The following is a 23,804-nucleotide window of genomic DNA, read 5'->3' on the forward strand; positions in this document are numbered from 1 at the left end:
CAGTGTTGTTCACCCTGTATTTTTGCTCCTAGCATGCTCTACCTGGAGCTGCTACTCCTGCTGTAACCCCTCACAATTCCGTGTCCGCCACTAGCCTGTGAAGGTCTCTATGAGATCCAGTTCTGTGGCACCGGGACTCCCAACACCAGGCAAAATCACGACCCGGAGCGGACGCCCAGCAACTACTTGAACTTAAGAATGAAGGATGAGGGGCGGGGGTGGAGAATGATGTGACAAATGAGACTTAACTGGTCGCCTCAGAGACCCACGCAGGCGGACGAGTCCCTCCCGAGTGGCGAGTGAGGCGCGACGGCTGACGAACAGTGAGCGGGAGGTTTAAATGCCAGAGCGACGGCCTCCCGCTTTGCGGGGCGGACCCGCGCATGCGCGCAGCCCGCGGCGCCGGCTCCGAGGACCTTCCCCGCATGCGCGGGATCCCGGATGCGGACCCAGTTGGTGGAAAGCGCGCGGGGCGGCAGCAATGGCGGCGCTCGGTATTGCGACGAGTGGTGGCCATTGGTTTTCGGCTTTGGCGCTCGGGGTGACTCTTCTCAAATGCCTTCTCATCCCCACCTAGTAAGGGACCCGCTGGGCCAGGGGCTGGGCCAGGGCGGGAGAGAGAAGTGTGGATGAGTCCAGGAAAGAGAGCTTGGAAGTGGTGTAGTCGCCGCTTCGTCTTGGCTAAGCTCCCCATTCTACCTACTGATTGTTACTTAACCTTATAACTAACTAGATCTTAGCCCTGGAAGTCTGGGTTCAGGCCAGGCGTTCTCTTGAAAGTTTTCTGAGCCTCAGGGTCCTTCCTCCTCCCGAATATGCAAAATAAGGACACCCACCTCCACTGTTCGCTCAGCGGGTGTTTATCCGCTTCCTGCAGTGCTAGGCACTGTTCTCAGCCCTGGAGATGCAGGGAGAGGAAGGCATTTCCCGTCCTTGCCTGGCCGAGTTGGTGGGCACAGATAGACAAACACAGAGGTTTAAGGTTGTGACTACTGGACCAGTGTTTACAACGCTTTTAGGAAGTGATGTTTGAGTTAAAATCAGAAGAATGGAAAAGAAGAAGCAATGTGAAAAGCAGCTCAGACATAGGAAAGAGCAAGTTCAAAGGCCCTGGGGTAGGAAAGAACAGAGTGGTCATTGTGGCTCAAGAGCAGTAAATGAGGAGGGGAGAGATACGGGATGAGGTAGGCAGGGTCAGATAACAGGGTTAGACTACAGTGTAAAAATGGATGCAAGGCCCTGGCCGGTGGCTCAGTGGGTTGGTCCCTGCGCCAGAAGGTCTGACGTACCAAGGTACCTACCTCTGTTGCAGGTTCAATCCCACCCCAGTTAGGGTGCATGGAGGAGGCAACCAATCAGTCTCTCTCTCTCTCTCTCTCTCTTTCTCTCTCTCTCTCTCTCTCTCTCAGTTAGGGTGCATGGAGGAGGCAACCAATCAGTCTCTCTCTCTCTCTCTCTCTCTCTCTCTCTCACTCTCTCTAAAAATCTATGGAAAAATATCTTTGGGTAAGGATTTAAAAAAACAACAACACAAAGATGCATGACCAAGACTGAGAGGGAGGAAACCAGTCAGAAAGTTGTATGTGCAGAATGTGTATCTATACTGATGCTTATATGTAATTATGTAAGCAGTGAAATGTAGATGTAGATTCAGCAAAGTGACTTAACAGGGACTTGGGGAAAGAAGGGGTTGATCACTTGGGTTTTCTGCATAACTGGAAGCAGATGAACATCTTTACATTTTAAAAGCAAATTGGAAAAATCTAAAATGTAGGAAATTCCTTTCAAATCAGAGTGAGATTTTTTTTAAAACTGTAGGTTTGTGCATATAAGGTGATGTTTCTTACTTTTGCTACCTCGGCCTAGAAATGTGTCTTTAGGATTGTTTTCTTGAATACTGCTCTTAGTACTGATCCATGATTAAGAACATATATAATTGTAGTTGATACTCTGCTTCTCAGAATGGAAACCTCTGGGAAGTGAGGTGGAAGCTATAGGATAAATGCAAATCTATTCAGCAAATTGTATACTAACTGCTTGAGGCACTAGAGGCAAAGACAAAATGGATATGGCCCCTAACCCTATATAGGGTTTAGTCTAGTAAGGATAACAGTCCCAGAAACAAACCATTGCAAATATGTAATTGCATAATTATACCTGTGTTAAGTGTTATGAAGGAAAATAATAGGATCCTATAAGGGGTCTAACAAGAAGGACTTACTTTAGATTGAGTGTCTGGAAGGGCTCTGAAAACTGACATAATTGGAGGCCTGAAGACACAACCAGTACATATGTATGCATTTCTATTGAATATATATAAATGGAATTGCTAAGTCATCAGGTCAGTTTTGAATTGTGATTTTTTTAAAAAATCTTTTGAATTGTGATTTTGAAGAATCTATAAGAAATTCTGGTGACATTGTCAGCAGGAAGTTTGTCAGCAGGAAGTTGGAGATGTGTGTCTCTATAATTTAGGAAAGAGACCAAGGTTGTATATTGTGATCTGGGAGTCATCATTATATAGTTGATAATGGAAGCTATAAGTGTGAATAAGATTGTCTAGTAAGTTGCATAAAAAGAGGACCAAAAACTGAACCTAGGAGAACACCCATACTTATTCATCAATAATATTCATCAGTTTGGTGAATATTGGGATGGAAAGTACTGAAAGAGACTTAGAAGGAGTTGTCTAGGAAACTCAGGAAAGGATTGTCACTGTGGAAAGTTTGTGTAAAACATTGGAAAATGTAAATCGGGTTTTGCTGCAGAACTCATTGTTGACTTTGGTGAGTGGTTAATTCAACAAGAATGTATTGAGCCCATCCATGTATCAAGTGCTGTTCTGGATATGGAAAGGAGGTACAGCAGTGGACAAAAAAAAAAAAAAAAAAATGTGCTACAGAGGGGAGAAGGGTTGCAGAACATGCCACTCCAAAATATGCCTGTTTGGCATAAGACTTTTTTAAGACTGATTATTTTGAGGAACTGCAGACACAGGAGAAGGTCTGAAAACAGAGTAGAAGTTACCCTTTTGTAAGAGAAAGGGGGGCCTGTACTAGAAACAGAGCTATTACTGAAATCACTTTTCCACCTGAAAGACATATCTGCCTGGCTGGGCAACCTTTGTTTACCATACACTTCTCACCTTCCCATAAATTGCCTTTTTCCCTTTGAAGACCCAGACCCCTATCCTTTTACTTAGCTCAGAATGGTATATAAACTTCAATCACCTGGTGCCTTTGAGTGCCATATCTTTTGAGGCTCCTATACATACCTCAATGATTACAATTGGCTTTTCTTTTTGTCCTGCTAATCTGTCTTATGTCAATTTCATTCTTAGACCAGCCACAGAACCTAGGTTATAAGGGGAAATTTTTCTTCCCCTACAGGGAGATGCTTGACTATATTTATACATAGTAAGGGGGAAAACTGAACAGAGAGATTCTGGAGATGTGGGAAAGGCAAAACAGGAGCCTTTCCCCATCTTCCCTGTCTGATGAACTGCTCATCATTGAAAATCTATCCAGCCTGTATGTGAGGCTTTTTCCAGATAATGAATCTTGTTAGAATTAGTTTTTAATAAGAATAAGTCACCTCTGAACAAACAGGCTGAGGGCTTTCCTTAAGAAAATGTATGGGTCAGCCCCTTAGATAACTCTGAGAACCTTTTCATTTAATTGTAGTTTCCCCATCTTTTTCAAAAGGTCTGGCCTCCAGATAAGGAGGGTGTTTCAGGATTATTGTAATACCTCTTTGTGTCTTTAAAGAATAGTGAGTTGTGACTGTATAGGGGTGTTGATCCATGTAAAAGCATAATATTAGAAATGTGAAATTGATAATTGACAAAATTTTATTTTATTCATCTGATTGTTTTGACTAGTCATTCCACAGATTTTGAAGTACACCGAAACTGGCTAGCTATCACTCACAGTTTGCCAGTATCACAGTGGTATTATGAGGTAAGTTTTGATTTTTACTGTTTTTGGTTTGTGTGTTTTTTTTCAAGATATGTGAAATCATAAAGTATTATTGATATTAAAACAGTTTTCCATGTCATCATAGGTCAAATAAATCTTTATAAAAAGTGTGTTCTTTGCTCAGTTTTTCTGCCCTCTGGCACTATTAGGGAATCCCTTTACTTCAAAATGTATTTACCAAACTATAAATTGGTAATTATAATATTTGCAACACCCTTTTTGAAAGCACATTGGATTGGGAAAGAGGAAAAATTGGGCTCTAGGCCTGGCTCTGCCACAGCATAGAAAGTGTATTTCATTTGAAAGTGTATTGTATTTCTTTGAGCCTTAGTTTCTCATCTGGCAAGTAAGGATTTGGAATGAATTATTTCTACAATCCTGTCTTTCCCTAATATTTTGCAACTAGAGACCCGGTGCATGAAATTTGTGCATGGGGGAGGGGTTGTCCCTCAGCCCAGCCTGCACCCTCTCCAATCTGGGACCCCTTGAGGAATGTCCAACCGCCCATTTAGGCCCGATTCCAACATCCCTCTCACAATCCAGGACGGCTGGCTCCAAACCGCTCACCTGCCTCTGCCTGATTGCTCCTAACAGCTTCTGCCTGCCAGCCTGATCACCCCCTAACCACTCCCCTGCCAGCCTGATTGACGCCTAACTGCTCCCCGGCCGGCCCGATTGCCCCTAACTGCCCTCCCCTGCTGGCCTGGTCACCTCTAACTGCCCTCCCCTGCCAATCTGGTCACCCCTAACTGTCCTCCCCTGCAGGCCTGGTCACCCTCAATTACCCTCCCCTGCTGGCCCGGTCACCCTTAACTGCCCTCCCCTGCTAGCCTGGTCACCCCTAACTGCCCTCCCCTGCAAGCTTGCCCCCCCCAACTGTCCTCCCCTGCAGGCCTGGTCCCCCCCCACAACTACCCTCCCCTGAGGGCCTGGGTTCCCGCCCCAACTGTCCTCCCCTGCAGGCCTGGTGTTCCCCCCCAACTGCCCTCCCCTGCAGGCCTGGTCCCCCCACCCCAACTGCCCTCTCCTGCTGGCCTGGTCTCCCCCAACAACACCCTCCTCTGCTGGCCTGGTCCCCCCCAACAGTCCTCTCCTTCAGGCCTGGTTCCCCCCCAACTGCCCTCCCCTACAGGCCTGGTCCCCCACAACTGCCCTCCTCTGCAGGCCTGAGTCCCCCCCAACTATCCTCCCCTGCAGGCCTGGTCCCCTCCCAACTCCCCTCCCCTGCTGTCCTGTCCCCCCAACTGCCCTCCCCTGCTGTTCTGCCCCCCCCCCCCAACTGCCCTTCCCTGCTGGCCTGGCCTGCCCCAACTGCAACTGCTCTTCTCTGCTGGCCTGGTCACCCCCAACTGCCCTTCCCTGCTGGCCTGGCCTGCCCCAACTGCAACTGCTCTTCTCTGCTGGCCTGGTCACCCCCAACTGCCCTCCTCTGCTGGCCTGGTCACCCATAACTGCCCACAACTTCCCTCCCCTGCTGGCCATCTTGTGTCCACATGGGGGCAGCCATCTTGTGTCTTGGAGTGATGGTCAATTTGCATATTATTCTTTTATTAGATAGGAAGATTTATGAGGAAAGAAATAATCAAATATGATGTGTAACATCTGGTAATAAACCATTCTCTCCTATTGTTATTTATAAAAAACATGTCTGTATTTTTATTTCTGGTATGAATTACTAAATTGTATATGATACTCACTTTACAAATAGGGAAATTGCATCTCTGAGACAGAACTTGAACCCAAGCTAGTGAGTCATTGGTTATGCCATAGCTCTCTTTTTTGTATAGATGAATAGAACTATGTCATAATCAAGTTTATTATTCCAAGGTTTTAGCTTAATTTCCTTTGCACTGTAGTTGACTAAGGAAATTGAAGATCAAACTTATGATACAAGTTTTGATGTTCTGTTAATATAGAAATTGTTCTATTTGTGTCATATTTTAAATGCAGTTGCATTTCATGTGCTTTTCTAAAAACCAGAGAATCTTTGTGTCCTCTTTGTTTATTTAGTTACTTAGGATATGTTCTATCTTCAATTTTTACTACAGGAAACTTCAGAGTGGACCTTAGATTACCCACCTTTTTTTGCATGGTTTGAGTATGCCCTGTCACATGTTGCCAAATATTTTGATCAAGAGATGCTGAATGTACATAATCTGAATTATGCCAGCTCAAAGACCTTACTTTTCCAGAGATTTTCTGTCATCTTTACAGATATACTCTTTGTGTATGCTGTGCATGAGTAAGTCTGAGAATATAATTTTGTGTGGAAAATATTGAAGAAATAATTATAATATTAACTTATAACTCTTTTGGGGGAAACAAAGTTCATATAATAGCAAATTTTAGAACAGTCCAAAACTGTGTTGTGTTTTAAACTATACAATAAATCATTACAGTAAGCAGTGTCCCTGAATCCTGTGGAAGAAAACGGGGGAGAAGGTGAGGTTACAAGGCAGAGGTAGAACCATTATTGTGAGTGTTGTGAAAGGTAGTTTCAAGACCATTTCTCCTGTCCAAATGGCTCCATATGCTTTTCTTTCCTTCCTTGTAGCAGTCCCAATCCCCACCCGCACCCCCAAAGGCTTCTGTGACATACCCTTTCTTTTTTTTTTTTTTCTCAGAGAGGAAGGAGAGGGGAGAGAGAGATAGAAACATCAGTGATGAAAGAGAATCATTGGTTGGCTGCCTCCTGCATGCCCCAAACTGGGGATCGAGCCCACAACCCAGGCATGTGCCCTGACTGGGAATCGAACCGTTACCTCCTGGTTCATAGGTCGACACTCAACTACTGAGCCACACTGGCCAGGTACCTGCCCTATTCTTTACACAAATACATACAGCACACGTACACTCATGCACACATATGCATTATGCTAACCACCAATGGAATTTTCATCCTAGTAAACTCAAGAAATCATGGAATGCTTTTAATTATCATCTAAATTCTTTCCTTCATGTTATATTTTTTTATGTTTTGTATCTTTTACCTATAAATTAATTTTAAGTAGATAAATACACATATTTAGAACATTCTGCACAATGACATCCAAGTGGTAAGTTTCTGGTTAATGTTGGTTTCTATACTGTCATAATATTTAGGCCTGCTAGTATGACTGTGACAGAGCAGTAACTGGTGTCCATTCACTGACCCTTGTCATAACTAACTCATTTCAGCCTTCTAGACTGAACCCTCACTCACCCCATTCAAGAAAGAGTCCCTTGGGAATGTTTTAACCTCTGCTTATTCTCATGGAGTAACTCCTGTGTGACACCCTAATTTTCAGTCTGTTTATGTCCTGGCAAGTATTGAAAGGGAAGGTGATTAGTAATTCACTGCCTTTAACTCAAAATGTTTGAATTCAAGCTCCCAGGGAAAATATGTGCAGGCAGAAAAAGTGAGTGAGTCAAGTTCAAGTCCATTTGCAATGCAGAAAGAGCAGTTAAGTAAGATAAAAATTGTTGAAATCTATCTGCCAGTTCCCAGAACCAGGCATAATGTGTAGATTAGTCACTTAATTTTCTGAATTACCCTATAAGGTTACTATCTCTTTTTATGAGGAAACTGAGGCTCCTTGGGGGAGAAGCAGGCATCTGTTGCTACTCTTTAATTGCATTTTTATTATGTCTATACTTTTTTGTTTTAGATTTCTTTGTTTTTAGAACATGCCAATATTCAAATGAACCAGATTTTAAAAAGAATTTAATAGAGCCTGGCCGGTGTGACTCAGTAATTGAGCGTCGACCTATGAACCAGCAGGTCACGGTTTGATTCCTGGCCGGGGCACATGCCCGGGTTGCGGGCTCGATCAAGGCATGCAGGAGGCAGCCAATCAATGATTCTCATTGATTTTCTATCTCTCTTTCCTTCTCCCTTCCTCTCTGAAATCAATAAAATATATTTTAAAAAATATTTTTAATAGAATAATACACTCTCATTGTCAAAATTTTGGAAAGCAGAAAAGCACATAAATACACACAATGTACAAATGACCTGTAGTCTTCCACTTACAGCTATCATTATCAACAATTTGGTGTTTATTATTTCAGCCTCTTTTCTTCGTCCGAATATAATTTTTAGAAAATAAGAATGGGATCGGCTGATATTATCACTTAATATGTATATCACTACCTTTGAATGACATACATTTTTTACATAAGGGTTTTAAAATTAGTTGGACAATCAGGAGCTGCGAGTTTCTGGCTCTATTTTTTATTTCCCTATGCCACCCCCTCCCAAACTCTTGAAGCTCTATTCTTCATCTGGCTGGTATGAAGATATGTAATTTAGAGTGCTATGTCATAATGGTCTGCATATTAGTCCTTGCCTGATGATGTTTTTTACTGATTTTAGAAAGGGAAAGAGAGAGAGAGACAGAGAGAGGTATGAGAGAAACATTGATTGGTTGCCATTCATATGTGCCTCGACCGGGGATCAAACCCACAACATAAGTATGTGCCCTGACCAGAAATTCAACCGGCAACCTTTCGGTGCACAGGATGACACTCTAACCAACGGAAATTCACCAGTCAGGGCCTGGTCTGCATTTTTTACTCTCAAGGACTGAAAAAGTGTGTGTTCTCTCAATTTTCAAACTTGTTACTTTTGGGGGTTTGGTGGCTGGTTTTTCTTTTATGTTTTCATTATTATTATTATTATTAAATATAAAGACTTTGTTTCAAATCAGCATGGCTGAGAAAGACAGGGAACTACCCCTGAGGGATTTGTTTCCACTATCACCCTTGAAAGCAGTCGAAATGGCATGGACAGTTTTATTAGCAATGGCTAATGAAATGTACCAGAATGTATCACAGTGTACTCTATAGAAGTATTGTGATGTTCTAATGAAGATCAAAGTTGTTTCTGTTTCTTTTCTGGTATTTCAATGTAGGTGCTGTAAATGCATTGATGGGAAAAAAGCAGGTAAAGAACTTACAGAGAAGCCAAAGTTTATTCTGTCAGTATTACTGCTGTGGAACTTTGGGCTGTTAATTGTGGACCGTATCCTTGACATTTTATGTACTATTCCCTTATTTATTCTGTTATATATTAATTATAAGATTAATTCTTTTTATAATGGTGATTCTGAAACTTAAGCTGCTTTTGGAAAATGGGTGTGAGGTGGATTAGTGGGTTCCCAAAACTTTAGTCTGTGCCCAACTTTACCAAGCTCTGGTTGTTACAGCACTTTGTCCTTGAAAATTTAGTGGTGATATGTGAGAACCAATTAAACTAAAAGTAAAGCAATATACTAGGATTTGTTAACTCTTTAGATTAATCTAATACATAGTTATTAAACAGTATTGTAATACATTAGTCTAATACCTTTTATAGGAAACAGCATGTCATAGTGTTACATATGGGAACAGACAGGCCTTCATGCTTTCTGCCACCTTGGCTTACCACATATTAACGGGCAAAGTTCTGAAATCCTAATAATAGAAGCCTAATTTTTATAGTTTTCATAGAAGTAGCCTAGTGTGGAGGAAAACACCCAGACTTTGGTTCAAATATGATCTAGACTCAAATCCTAGTTTTGTCATCACAGTAGCTTTAGGCCATGAGTAGATTAATGTTTCTGAGCTCAGACTACCTTACAGGTTCATTGTGAGGCTTAGTAAATAAGATTGTATATGTACTATAAACTGGGGTGCTGCATGCTGGTGGCCTTCACTAGCTGTTAGGTCCCTTCCTTTCTCGTCCCTAATTCTAAAAAATAAAACATTTTTCCCCTTAGCTGCTAGATCTTTAAGGTAGAAAAAACATGGGAAAGTTCTTGTTTTTTCTTAAATATAAATCTTAATTTAAGAGCTTGTCCAGGGTTTGACTTGTTTATACAAATACATTTATGAGAAGTCCAATCTAGTAGTAATATTTTTGTCTTTAATTTATCTATTAAGAAAGCATTTTTAGTTTTTAAACTCAGTCTGCTGGCAAGGTTCATTATGAATTTGGTATCCTTTGTTGTCTTTCCTTGACCTAATTTCAGATATCCATTTCCAATACAATGGTTTTTTAATGGGATTAATGCTACTTTCCATTGCACGATTATTTCAGGTAAACCAAATAGGCTAATTAGATTTTTCCCCTTTAAGTTTGCTTTTTAATAGAGGCAATAGTATAGTGAGTGATGGGTCAATTTATTTGACCAACTGTTTGAGTTACCAACATCTTTTATTGAGTATTTTTCACAAATTTCATCTTCTCTTTTGACAGTTTTCTTCACTTTACAGATGAGAAAACTGTATTCTTAAAAACTTGTTAGAATATGACAGTCCTGAAGTGAATTGAGTTTCTACATTTGGTTGGGATCATGTACTTAGGAATGAAATCTTCAGCAGTTTTTAAAATGTAGTAACAATTATGGTGGGGCTTTACCATCAGAACCATGTAGTATAGTGTAACGGAGGGTATAGGATTTGGAATCAGAAAACCTGAGTTGAAATCCTGACTAACCCTAATATGCTGTGTGACTCACACAGGGATTACCAAATGCCTCAACTACTTCAGATTAGATGCATTATATGTAATATCTTCTTGAACAAACCTTGCAACTTGGCAACAGATAGGCCTTCATGCTTCTGTGAGGTTGTTATAATTATTAGTCTCCTTTTTATAGAGAGAGAAATCAGAAATTCACATTTTTGGGCATCCCTCTGTACACTGAATCAGAATCTCTGGGGATTGTGGTTTAGGACTCTCCAGGGAATTTTTATAAACTGTTAGGTTTGGGGACCATTAACCCAACACAAGTCATAACCCTCTCAGCCTCAGTTTTCTCCTTCATAAAATGAAATTTACCCTTTGTTACATTTTTAATTGTAAAATGGGGTTAACTACCTCACATGGACTTTGGAAAGATCACATCTGATAATCTTTTTTGAAGTTATTTGTCAACTATTAATATCTGGATTAAGTGTGTGTGTTTTTAACCCATAAAAAGCCACAAAGTACGTAGAACATAATTGGTGTTCAGTGAATGATTGTTGAATAGTTGTTGAACAAAATAAACTAAAGTTTAGCTATAGAACCAGCAAGACCTTCTCTGAATCGTAAATAAATTATAAAATTGATGAAGAGAGATCTGGAAGCATCTCATTCTTTTTCCTTATCATTCCCAACTCATCTGTTCTAGACCACACCTGATGAGACAGTGAGAGAAGGAACCTGGCCTTTCATGGTCCCTTTGACAGCTTCCTTTCCTGAACCCCAGGATATTATCTCATTTGATCCTTCCAAAATTCCTGTGAGGTAGGTAGCGTTCCCACTTCTTTAGTTACAGTCAACTCGGTTTGTTTGTTTGTTTAATCAGAATACCATTAGTTCTTTTAGGTAGTTTGTTAGGATCAAGTATTATCCTTGATGCCTTCAGCCTGATCGCACTATATTAAATTACCTGATCTATAGTATAAGAGTTAAATAATTTTTTGGTAGCATAGCATTATATTTATTCATTCATACTCTCGTCCCTAGCTCCTCTTCAGAAATCAACTACAGCTATTGTAACATTTTGTAAGGGTGGGAGAGGGGGGATAATTTAATTCTCTGGGTTTTAGTTCCTTAGGGAAAATGTGTAGTGTGCTGTCAGGATGATGTATCCTGAACTTCAGCATCAAGCTTAGAACTTAATAAACATTTGTTGAAATAAGGAATTTATGAACCCACTAGACTCACTTTAAAAGCCAGCTGGAATTACTTGCCTGTATTCACCTTATATTGCATGTAGAATATTTGCCTGAATTTTTTTAATTTACTTTAGAAAATTTAAATCTTATTCATAAGTAGAGAAAATAGCTTAGTGATCTACACACACAAAAGATTAATTTGAAACCCACCTAAGACATATTTCATTTGTTAAGTATTTCAGAATAGATGTTTTAAAATACTTTTTTTTATTTAACACTTTATTTTCCTCACACTGCCTTATGATCTTGTATGCGACGCCTAGTTGTCTGAGATGGGGAAATTATAAGTCATGTACTCTTAATTTTCAACATTATGTTAGTTCATAAGAACAAAAAGGATTTGATATTAATATCTTTAAAAATATTTGTATTTTTAGAAAATGTGGTATAAAAGCACAACTTAAAGTTTACCAACTTATTCAATTTTAAGACAGTTCAGTAATGTTAAGTATATTCACATTTTTGTGCAACCATCTCTGGTGTTCTTTATTGTGTAGTAAATTTTATTTATTTAAATAAATTTTATATTTACAGAAAAGTTACAAAGAGAGTTCCTATACCCCCTGTCCATTTCCCCTAACATTACCATCTTATGTAACTATGGTATGGTTATTAAAACTAAGAAACCAATTTTAGTACATTCAGATTTCACCAGTTTTTCCACTAATGTCCTTTTTCTGTTCTAGGATCCAATCCAGGATACTACATTACTGCATTTAATTTACTCTGAATTTTAAAGTGATATTCCCTTTTAAATCTCCTAGAAAAGGCATATGGAAGGAGCACTTCTCTTTGCTGTTCTCCTACATTTCAAGCACATTTACCTCTACATAGCACCAGCTTATGGTATATATCTGCTACGATCTTACTGCTTCACTGCAAATAAACCAGGCAAGTTTTAGTGAGAATAGCAAAACCTCCTATATTTTATTTTGTCTTTACTTGGTGGCTTGCTTGGTAAGAGGGTCTTATGAAGCACATTGATCCTATAACCTCTTTATCCATTCTGACTTTTCTCTGCTCTTGCCACATCATAAAATTGGTGTACTGTCAGGATCCCTCCAGGTTTACAACATGGTATAAGTTATGGTTTCCCATGCTCCTGGTTAATGAGAATGTTCCTTTTTTGTAGATGGGTCTGTTCGATGGAACAGTTTCAGCTTCGTCCGCCTTATTTCCCTGGGACTGATTGTTTTTCTAGTTTCTGCCCTTTCATTGGGTCCTTTTCTAGCCTTGGTAAGCCTTTCTTTTTTTTTTTATAAAATAATACATGTTTTTTACTGTTGCTGTTGTCATTTAGAAAAAATAATAAATTTAAGATTATAAAATAGGCAAAACTAGTCTTTCCTTACCCCTCTTTAGTATGACTCCCAAATATAAGGATGGTATTCCTTGAGTCATTTTTGTGCATATTCAAATATCTGTATGTTTAACTATGTGTCACACATAGTCCATCATCATTATTCATAGATTTTGTATCTGCTAGCTTGCCTACTTGCTAAAATTTATTTGTAACCCCAAAAATCAATACTTGAAGTACTTTCATAGTGATTCACTGACAGCATTCTAAAGTGCCAGAATGTTAGAGATGTTCAACAAATATTTTTCCCTTCTTCCCTCACCCTAATTAATTAACTTTAATTCAACTAATTAGCTTTAATTCCTGCTAAAACTGGAGAGCACTACATTTTTTGTAAAGTCTTCCCTGCTCTCACCTTCTCTTCAGTAGAGTTGGATAAATTGCAGTCTTTCTCCTTTGCACCTCATAAATTCTTCCATTATTATACTTATAATATATTGGACTGGTGTTCAAAGTACTTTCGCATATCTTGTCCTACTGAACAGATGAGAAGATTAAACAAAAGTGGTTCTATGACCTGCTCAACAAAGACTGGAACTCAGACCTCATAACTTCCTACACACTGTGCCATAGACATAGTTCTCTTTTTGAATTTGGAAAAGATTGATCACTGTTTAATCTCTTTTCAACAGAGCCAGCTGCCTCAAGTCTTTTCCCGACTCTTCCCTTTCAAGCGGGGCCTCTGCCATGCATATTGGGCTCCAAACTTCTGGGCTTTGTACAATGCTTTGGACAAAGTGCTGTCTGTCATCGGTACGATAGCAAGCTTTCTTACTTAGACTCTGACTATTGAAAGGACTAGTCACATTGAGAAATGAAAAAACCTGTTTTGTGTTTTGAATGAGGTTGAACTGTTTGTTCTCCAGCCCTACATTTCAGCTTTTAAAATGAACATGGGAGTGGTTCTAGGGACTGAGGCTTTGGTGCAGTAAACAGATTGCGTGTCTTATAAAAGCTCTTTGTGGCAATGAGGTTGATGACCCTTTCCTTGAGGGGAAAAATAAAATATTTAGACATTTTTAAAAGGTAATTTTGCTTTAAGTAGAACATGAATAGTTAACCCTACTTTTAAACTTTAATATGGGATGAAGCAGGATGGAAGAATGTGTAAGTTATGACCCTAAGTATTAAACCAATAAGGAAATGATAGCCATGCATTTTAGCAAGAGATGAGAAGACATGGAAAACCTAGACTATATTTTTAAGTTTGGGTTGTGATGAAAAATAATTTATGCCTTGAGTTCATTCTACCAAAGATAAGTCACTTTGGAGTAACTCACAGTCTTCATTTGTGAATACAGCCTAGCTCAATAGGAAGTACTAGGATTGAGAAAAGGTATGAAAACTTTTTCTGTAATGGGCCAGATAGTAAATATTTTAGGCTTTGCAGATCACATAGGTGTTTTGTTTGTTTGTTTGTTTACAACCTATAAAATGTAAAAATCATTCATAGCTTCAGGGCCTTGCAAAAACAGGTCACAGGCTGGATGTGGCCCCCAGGCTAGGGCTGGAGTTTACCAGCTCCTAATCTAGAATCCGATTACTTAGTTGGAGGCCCACCTGCATAAATTGCTGGCTGCGTGGCACCGGGCAAATCATTTGATTCCTCTAGTCTTGCTTTACTCTAATAAACAGATAATAGTACTTTACCTATTTCCATGAAGCATGCTGTGTGAAACAAAGGCAGCAATAAAGAAATGCTAGGTTGTCAGTAACAGGAGCTTTGGAACCAGACAGAACTGGGATCATTTCTACCACCTATTAGTTGGTGGCTTTGGGCAAGTTACTCCATTTCTGTGTGCCTCAGGGGCTAAATGTAATGGCTGCAAATCTCTCGTCACATGATAAATGCTCAATGAATGGGGGCTATTGTAGGAAATCATAATTTGGTGCTATCCTTCACCCACTGTGAATCTAGCCTTGATGTACATAGCATTCTTAAAGAGTAATTTCTTGTTTAAAAATTTTTAATTGATTTATAAAAAGAGCAGAAGTGAGAGAAAGACAGAGAGAGAAAGAAACACACATCGATTTGTTGTTCCACTTACTTATGCATTTATTGGTTGCTTCTTGTGTGTACCCTGACTACAGATGGAACATGCAACCTTGGTGTATAAAAACAAGGCTCTGGCAACTGAGCTACTTGGTCATGGCAGTAATTTCTTAACATATATTTAAAAAGCTTTGAATAACCAGTATGGGATGGGGTACAAAGGTCACTTGCCTTATCTGAGTTAGGAAACTGTACTGACTTACTTTGTGTGTGTTTTTCTTTTGTTTGTTTCAATATATTTTTATTGATTTCAGAGAGGGAGAGAGAGAGAAATAGCTATGATGAGAAAGAATCATTGATCAGCTGCTTCCTGCACGCCTCCTACTGGAGATCAAGTCCACAACCCAGGCATGTGCCCTTGACCGGAATTGAACCTGGGCCCCTTCAGTCCACAGGCTGACGCTCTGTCCATTGAGCCAAACCAGCTAGGGCTGCTGACTTACTTTGTATATCTGTCTTAAAGATGTCTTACATGGGAAGTCTGTAGGGCAGATTAGTCTGTGTTTCAGGGACATAGTTATTGGCTTTAAGAGAGAATCAATAGGCTGAAGGAAAAGGGAAGAGGTGAATGACTAGAAAATATTTTGGTAATATATATCTTTCCCATAGTTCACTGATATTCAATGGCATTAGGTAGGGCTATGTAGGTGTTCAGACTGTCCCTGACTGTTCTATTAGCTTGTTTGGGATAGGGCTTGCATCCTCCCCCTCAGACTTGGTTCACTTAATAAGTATTTCTTGAACTCCAATGTGCTTGGAGTAGGAATGAATTACCATTCCTGCCTTTAAGTACCTCCCTGTACAATAGAGGAAATGAGTGTGTAAACAGATATAGCGCAGTGTGGTGAACACTGGATAGAGACTTGTACAAGGTATACCTGACCCACGAGAAAATCAGCTTTATTTCTTGATTGAGAAGCTTTCTCAGATGAGTAAGTGAATTAGGAGTTAACTCTGCAAAGTGACGAGCCATTCTAAGCAAAGTGAGTAGCATGTACCAAGGGACATAAGTGTTGAGAGTGGTATGTCAGTTCATTGTGGCCAAGTCACATTTAAGAAAATGGAGGATAGGCTGGAGAAGCAGGAAGCGGCTAGATCCTAGAAGACACTAAACCATGCTTAGGAACATGAACTTTATCCTGGAGGCAATGAAGGATTCAGAGCTGGGGTATGACATGGTCAGACCTGTATTTCAGAAAGTTTACTTCCTTCATTTTAGCAGAGAGAGCAGATTGCTGTTCTTGGTGCCTGTCAGCAGGTTCCTGGTAAGGTGCACAAATTTCCCGTCCCAATGCAGACAGCTGCCTCAAATGGCATAATCTCAAGACCAGCAGCATTTTAGGTAGACTAGCACAGAACTGAGTTAATGAAATCTTAACTTTGAACTGTTTATAAGATTTCATAGCTTATTTTTTCCTCAAGGAATTGTTTGGTAAAATATGGTGTGCCATTGATCAAAACAAAATAAAATGTCTACTTACTGTGTAGGTTTAAAATTGAAACTTCTTGATCCCAACAAGATTCCTAAGGCCTCAATGACAAGTGGTTTGGTTCAGCAGTTCCAACACACAGTCCTTCCTTCAGTGACTCCCTTGGCCACCCTCATCTGCACTCTGATTGCCATATTGGTAAGAATTCACACATGGTACTCATTTCTTGAATTTCCTCTGCGTTTCTTTTGTGTGGCTGGTTAAATTTCAACTTCCAGTTTGTTCAACCACAGCATGAATTCCATGGTCGTACCCCTGCTGCAGATTGAGGCATGTCTTAGCAATTCTTAGGTCCTTCCCAGAAGGAGGGATCTTTAGTAAAGCCTCTGTGAGAGAAAATCTCTGTGAGAGAGACTCTTAGACCATCTGTTCACCTTGGGATGAGGGCAAAGAGAAGCCCACGGAGAAAGGGGTGTGGGCCACGCTGTGGGGAGAGAGGAAGGCGCTTGTAGTCCGGATAGCCCAGGTTTATGTTTGCACCCATGGCTAAATGATCCAAAATCCAAAGTTGTCTGGAATGCCTTGATATTGATGATGACGGAGTCAACATTTTTGTAATTTACCTATAGGTTCAGTGACTATTAATTAACTAATTATGAAGATTTAATAAGGGTTATACTGGCCATCCTAGAACTTAGTTATCATTTCTTATTAATTTTGATGAATTCTATATATCTGAATGCCGTTTTTTTTCTGAGTAGTTTTTATGTTAATTTTTGGTGGACTGTTCACAAAGTGATGAATTATCCCAGTTTAATGGAAAATAGTCTTTTGATCCACTGTTTTTCAGAGATGATGCAAATGCACTTGAACAGTGTTTCTGTAATGCCTATTTTAAATGATACTGAAGTTTTATCTTTGCCTGTTGTTTCTAGCCCTCTATTTTCTGTCTTTGGTTTAAACCCCAAGGGCCCAAAGGCTTTCTCCGGTGTCTGATCCTTTGTGCTTTGAGCTCCTTCATGTTTGGGTGGCACGTCCATGAGAAAGCCATACTTCTAGCAATTCTCCCAATGAGGTAAGCAGGTATCTCAGTCAGTCAGCATTTCTGGAATATTTCACAGTGATGTTATTGTTTTCTATTTGATCTGTCCCTTTTTGACATGTTCAGTGGGGTAGGCAAAGGCAAAGATGTATAGGAACAGGTTTATACTAGAAAAGGACAGGGATGCTTAACTTGGGATCCTTGCAACCTCTGAAGGTTCTGAGGTATGCAAAATTGTGCATATTGTTCCTGGATATTTTGGTGTAAGGGGTACTGTGGTGATTTAAGAACCATGAATAACACCAGACTGTTATATCTGGATATTGAGCAGCAGCACAGTATGAAAAAAGCATGGGCTTTGGAAATAAGGTCTGCTGTTCCTTGTTAAGTGTTGTTAATGTAAGGATTGGGTCCATTATGCAATAATATCTAACATAAGGACAAACATTCAGAGTTTTCAGACCTGTTATTTTTGGGGTTTTCATTTTCTTTTTGCATTCTTTCTTTTGAGCCTCACAGAAACCTTTAAGATAATGAGGATAAATGACTATCATCCCCTATCTTAACATCTGCAAAAACTGGGGCTCACAGAGTTTAAGTGACTTATTCAAAGTTACATAGCTAGCAAGTAGCAGAGTAGGACTAAAACCTGAATCTTATGATGCTGAATCTTATATTTTCACTGTGCCATGCTAAAAAGGCATTTTAAGTACAAGAGTGTCCATTTTATATATAACTAGAGGCCCAGTGCATGATTGAATCATGCACGTGTAGGGTCCCCTACACGCTTTTGCTTTCGATTGTGGGGGAGCTGGGTGCCTGTCCGCTGGTGTACCAGGCCTTTCAGAAGCCTCCGCCGAGCCAGAGGCTTCTGAAAGGCCTGGTACCGGAGCAGACAGGCACCCAGCTCCCCCGCTTTTGATGGTCCACGGCGGGACGTGAGCTTGCTGCCCAGAGGCCCCTTCTGTTCCGCAGCACAGCCATGGCGCAGACGCTGAGCTCGCGCAGGAGCTGAGCTCGCACCGCCGCTGGCCACGAGAGCTCAGCGTCCCGCTGGCCCAATCAGCTACCCCAGCCACCCCGAGTCCCACCCTCTGCGCCTCCCGCTGGCCCAATCGTGGGTGTAGCGGAGTGATGGTAATTTACATATTACCCTTTTATTAGGTAGGATGTAAACCCAGGAGATGGATAGGTGGTAATAGAATTAGCGTGGGTTTTTTGTTTTGTTTTTAATCCTGAGAGAAATCATTTAAGCTCTGAAAGAACATTAAGCAAATTTGTCAGGCCAGTATATGGCTTGTCTGGGTTCATTTAGCGACTTGGAATTTCCAAATTAAAAAATAGAGCAAAATTTCTAATGTCTTCAGTTAAAATTTCTACTGAACACCAGCAGGTGCCAGGCGTTGTCTAAGAGAAGAGCTATAGGGTTGGAAATTAAATTCCCCAAGTTCTGTTTCCTGACTACCCACCACTAGGCAGCTCCAATCCCACAATATCCCTTTCTTGGGAGCAGGCAACTACTCAAGGAAGCAAGATCCTTTTTTTTTTTTTTTAATATTCCCCAATTCAATGTGATACATTCTTCTATCAATTGCTTGAAGTTTCCCATTAAAAAATTAATATTTGTAATTGAATTGGACTTGTAGCAAAGATTAGTATGTTGTATTATGCCAGTTCTAGAAGTGACAATAGATGCAATTTATTCAAACTATTTGCAAATGTAAGTTTCATTTGTTGTTTTAAGGAATTATTATGAGAATTTTTATTTTCAGCCTTCTGTCTGTGGGAAAAGCAGGCGATGCTTCAATTTTTCTGATTCTGACTACAACAGGACATTATTCCCTCTTCCCTCTGCTCTTCACTGCACCAGGTACGCAGCAGCTTTTTAGAGCAGTAGGTTTGATTGCCAGGCCCTTTTCATCAGGGCCTAGAGATCAGTACTACCTGACTTAAACAACCTTAAAATCTCTTAGGAGGAAAGGGCTCACCCATTCTCTTAAGTAAAACCTGTCCCTAATTCTCAGTACCTTTAGATGTCACAGAAATGCACAATTAAGCTCAAAAAGCGTTATTAGCACTATATAGTTGTTTCAGTGTGTTTATATGGCCTAAAGCAGGCGTCCTCAAACTACGGCCCGCGGGCCACATGCGGGTGTTTTTGCCGTTTTGTTTTTTTTACTTCAAAATAAGATATGTGCAGTGTGCATAGGTATTTGCTCATAGTTTTTTTTAAACTATAGTCCGGCCCTCCAATGGTCTGAGGGACAGTGAACTGGCCCCCTGTTTAAAAAGTTTGAGGACCCCTGGCCTAAAGTCTCATAAACCTTTCCCTTATCAACTAAATTATTGTCTGCTTTTTCTTTTCTTCTTTCAACAGAACTTCCCATTAAAATCCTACTCATGTTACTATTTACCATCTATAGTATTTCCTCACTGAAGATTCTATTCAGGTAATCCAAAAAAGTACATTTAAAATTATATTTTCTCTTGTGAAATCTTTGCTCCTAAATGCACAATAAGCCTTTTAAAAACTGTTTTTACTAACAGTAATATAACATTATGAAAAATTAGTAAGTAAAGAGAGAAAATTACCCATAAATCCCATCACTCTGACATGACAACATGGGTCATATCTATAGTATAGGGGAATATTTCAGGAGGGACTACCTAGCATAAATTAAAACCTTTTATAAGAACTAAAAAATGGAATGTAAAATATGCATTAAGAGTAAAACCACATAAATACAGATGCATAAAACTAAAAGATGTAAAAAATTCTTACATATCTTAGAATTATAGGTGGAATAGAATCATTGATGGAATGTTTTCCTTTTCTAAAATTTATGTAATGTTATCTGTATAATTTTTTTAAAGTTTGTTTATGGTTCATATCTGATTGTGTTCATAAAACTCTATATACTTAATTATATTAAAACTTATAACCATGTGACTCAGCAATTCCAGTCTTAGATATACACCCAAAAGAATTGAAAACAGGTATTCAGGCAGATACTTGTACACCAATGTTCATTATAGCTTTATTCACAGTAACCAAATTGTGGAAATAACCCAAGTGTCCATCAACAAATGAGTGGATAAACAAAATTGTGTGTGTGTGTGTGTGTGTGTGTATACATATACATATACATATACATATATATATACATATATACATACATATACATATATATATACATATATATGTATATATATGAATGAATATTATTCAGCCAGAAAGAGGAATGAAGTTCTGATATGTGCCACAATATGGATGAACCTTGAAAACTTAGGCCAAGTGAAGTGAGCCAGACACAATAGGACAAATATTGTATGATTCCACTTATATGAAATATCTAGAATAGACAAATTCATAGAGACAGAAAGTAGATTAGTGATTATGGGAACAGGGGTGAGAGGTATTGGGAAGTTACTGCTTGATGTTTCCAGAGATCCTGTTTAGGGTGATGAAAATGTTTTGAAAGTAGATAGTGGTAATGGTTGTACAACTTTGTCAATATACTCAGTGCTACTGAATTGTATACTTTAAAATTGTAAAAATAAAATAGCAAATTTTATGTTATTTTACCAAAACAAAAAAAGTTATATATTGTTTGCCATATTCTTACTCTAATATAACAGCATCCAGCCCTCTTTTCTCTTCCAAATGCATAGCTAATTCTCTCTCAGACCTTCAGCTAAGTGACAGCCGAGGTAGATGATAATTGGGTACGTTTGGATTGTTGAGATAATATAATGGTATGTCATTATCGTTTTTTTCTAAATGTGAAATTGGATGCACTCTTTTGACTTTGGCTTTGGCTGTACTTCACTTCAAGACAGCACAGATGGGAAGCTTTAGCTGAGAAATGTTTACAAAACCAGAATGACTCATCTAAATCAAACCTTTCCTTTTTTCTTCAGGAAAGAAAAGCCTCTTTTTAATTGGATGGAAACTTTCTACCTCCTTGGCCTAGGGCCTCTGGAAGTCTTCTGTGAATTTGTATTCCCTTTCACCTCCTGGAAGCTGAAGTACTCCTTTCTCCCTTTGTTACTGACCTCAGCGTATTGTGCAGTGGGCATCACGTATGCTTGGTTCAAACTGTATGTTTCAGTATTGACTGACCCTCCTGTCAGCAAGACAAAGAAGCAATGAATAAAGGAACTGCTTGGATGTATTCCAAGCAATCATTTCATGGAAAATTAATCAGAACTTGAAGAAAGTTGCTGGTGGCATGAACCATTCAGTAGATCTGTTTGAGAACCATTCTCCAGACTTGGCCTTGCCTAGCCTAGCAACCTGATTGTCACCAGGGTGAGAAGCCACTTGTCCTCCATAAGCAGTGAAATACATCCGAAACAAATCTTGCCTTTCCCTGTTAAAATTGTCAGATCATTCAGACTGCTGTGTTTGCTCCAGGCAAGCAGAGAGTCTGATCAACAGAATTGATTATTTGTAGCCTGTGATAATCATTGTCAGGCTATAAAGCATAATTAGAATCATGTGCCAAGGAAGATATAAATAAAATATAAAATACCATTTTATATTTCTACACAAAAACATTTTTGGATCATTACCTGCTCCTACACCTTCCTATTGGCATGCATACAAGCAGATGGTGTACTGTCCCCATTCTGTAAATGTTGTTTCAGATATTTTTTTATTGAAATTATACAATGACAATACTCACAAAGCTAGGTGGAATATTTAATGAATGATTTGGCCTGTCACCAGAGATTACAAACCACATCTACTCTTATATTGAGTTAAGGATATCCTGTACAGTTCACTTATTCTATCAGCAAGCACTACAATTTTGATAAAGCTGCCATTTCTCAAACTTTCCTCAACTGAGCAAACTTAAGTGGTTTAACAGCCTGGTCTTGTCCTCACCCTTCCTTCAGCATACTTCATACACACTTTTTATCCAGGGCCCCAGTTTGCCTCATGTCTGCTGCACATTCAAATTTAGCCAACATTTATCTGGCTGACAGTAGGAACTTGGACACATTTTTATTTATCCATTATCCCCATTTAGAGGATCAGAGGGACTCCAAGATCATTGGCATCCTGGGATGCTAATCCAGCTATCCATCTCTTAAATTCACTGTTTTCCCAGGCTGCTTTTGAGTCTCATTGCAGAGATAAAGATGGGGCTTTTGCCAAGGGTGTGGTGTTTGGGAGGAGCCCCTCAAGCCTATGTTCCTCACCACAGTGCCCTTTGCACCCTATGTCCCAGCTGATCTAACAACTCAAAGTTCCCAGTGTGCCATGCTGTTTTGTACATTTGCTTTCTTTCAGTCATGCCCCTTACTCTCTTTCCTCTTTGCTGATTTTTCTACTCTCATCTGATTGTTGATACCTCAAGATTCAACTTAATTGCTATCGTATCTATGAATATAAAGGTAGTACAGTGTAGTGATTAAGAATTGGGGCCCTGGAATCAAACAGCCTGGTTTTAAATTCTGCCTCCATGATTTTTAAAAATCTGTAGCCATGCCCTAGCTGGTTTGGCTCAGAGGATAGAGCATCCGGGGGCAATTACCTCAGTTAGAGGCTCCTCCTTCACCCGTGCCCTGGTCAGGGTGCGTGCTGGAGGCAACCAATCAATGTGTTTCTCTCGCATCGATGTTTCTCTGTCTTTCCCTCTCTCTTCCACTCTAAAAATCAATGGGAGCCCTAGCTGGTTTGGCTCAGTGGGTAGAGCATCTGCCTGTGGACTGTAGGGTCCCGGGTTCAATTCCAGTAAAAGGGCACATGCCTGGGTTGCAAGCTCGATCCCCAGTAGGGGGCATGCAGAAGGTAGCCAATCAGTGATTCTCATCATTGATGTTTCTATCCCTCTCTGAAATCAATAAAAATATACTTTAAAAAATAAGAAAAATAAAAATCAATGGGAAAATACCCTTGGGTGAGGGTTAAAAAAAAATCTGTAGCCAAGTTATTTAGCCATCCTTTGCCTCAATGTCCTCGTCTTTAAAATGATCACACAAAAATTTAGAACCATGCCTGGCACATATTAAGTGTTCAATAAATATCTTTTTTTTTTCTTTTTTACCTTACCGATTTCAGAGAGGGGAAGGGACAGAAGCAGCAATGTGCGAGAGGACATTGATGGGTTGCCTTCTCATATGAGCCCCAACGGAGGGTCGAACCCACAACCTAGGCATGTGCTCTGAATGGGAATGGAACCCAAAACCCTTTGGTACTCGGGACAAAGCTCCAACCAAATGAGTCAAATCATCCAGGGCCAGGACA

General features: G+C 39.8%; 1 protein-coding gene across 1 annotated transcript; it reads left to right on the forward strand.

Annotated features, from left to right (window-relative positions):
* Nucleotides 1–445: 445 nt before the first annotated feature.
* On the forward strand, nucleotides 446–21,748 carry ALG8 (ALG8 alpha-1,3-glucosyltransferase). Its single transcript, XM_008150015.3, has 13 exons — nucleotides 446–576; nucleotides 3,881–3,959; nucleotides 6,026–6,219; nucleotides 8,870–8,979; nucleotides 9,968–10,035; nucleotides 12,428–12,554; nucleotides 12,796–12,899; nucleotides 13,656–13,776; nucleotides 16,565–16,704; nucleotides 17,442–17,581; nucleotides 19,321–19,418; nucleotides 19,926–19,998; nucleotides 21,470–21,748. Exons 1-13 carry the CDS (start codon nucleotides 482–484, stop codon nucleotides 21,699–21,701), a joined length of 1,581 nt encoding a protein of 526 aa, XP_008148237.2. The 5' UTR covers nucleotides 446–481; the 3' UTR covers nucleotides 21,702–21,748.
* The last annotated feature ends 2,056 nt before the right edge of the window (nucleotides 21,749–23,804 follow it).

This window comes from Eptesicus fuscus, chromosome 13 (genome assembly GCF_027574615.1).
Source record: "Eptesicus fuscus isolate TK198812 chromosome 13, DD_ASM_mEF_20220401, whole genome shotgun sequence".
In the NCBI taxonomy this organism is placed as follows: domain Eukaryota; kingdom Metazoa; phylum Chordata; class Mammalia; order Chiroptera; family Vespertilionidae; genus Eptesicus; species Eptesicus fuscus.

Bases quoted from the DNA above. Each gene is read 5' to 3' on its own strand.
- ALG8 (XM_008150015.3), top strand. From the start codon at position 482: ATGGCGGCGCTCGGTATTGCGACGAGTGGTGGCCATTGGTTTTCGGCT. The intron at 16,705-17,441 runs GTAAGAATTCAC...TGTTGTTTCTAG, and splicing joins GCACTCTGATTGCCATATTG to CCCTCTATTTTCTGTCTTTG. The intron at 19,999-21,469 runs GTAATCCAAAAA...TTTTTTCTTCAG, and splicing joins TCACTGAAGATTCTATTCAG to GAAAGAAAAGCCTCTTTTTA.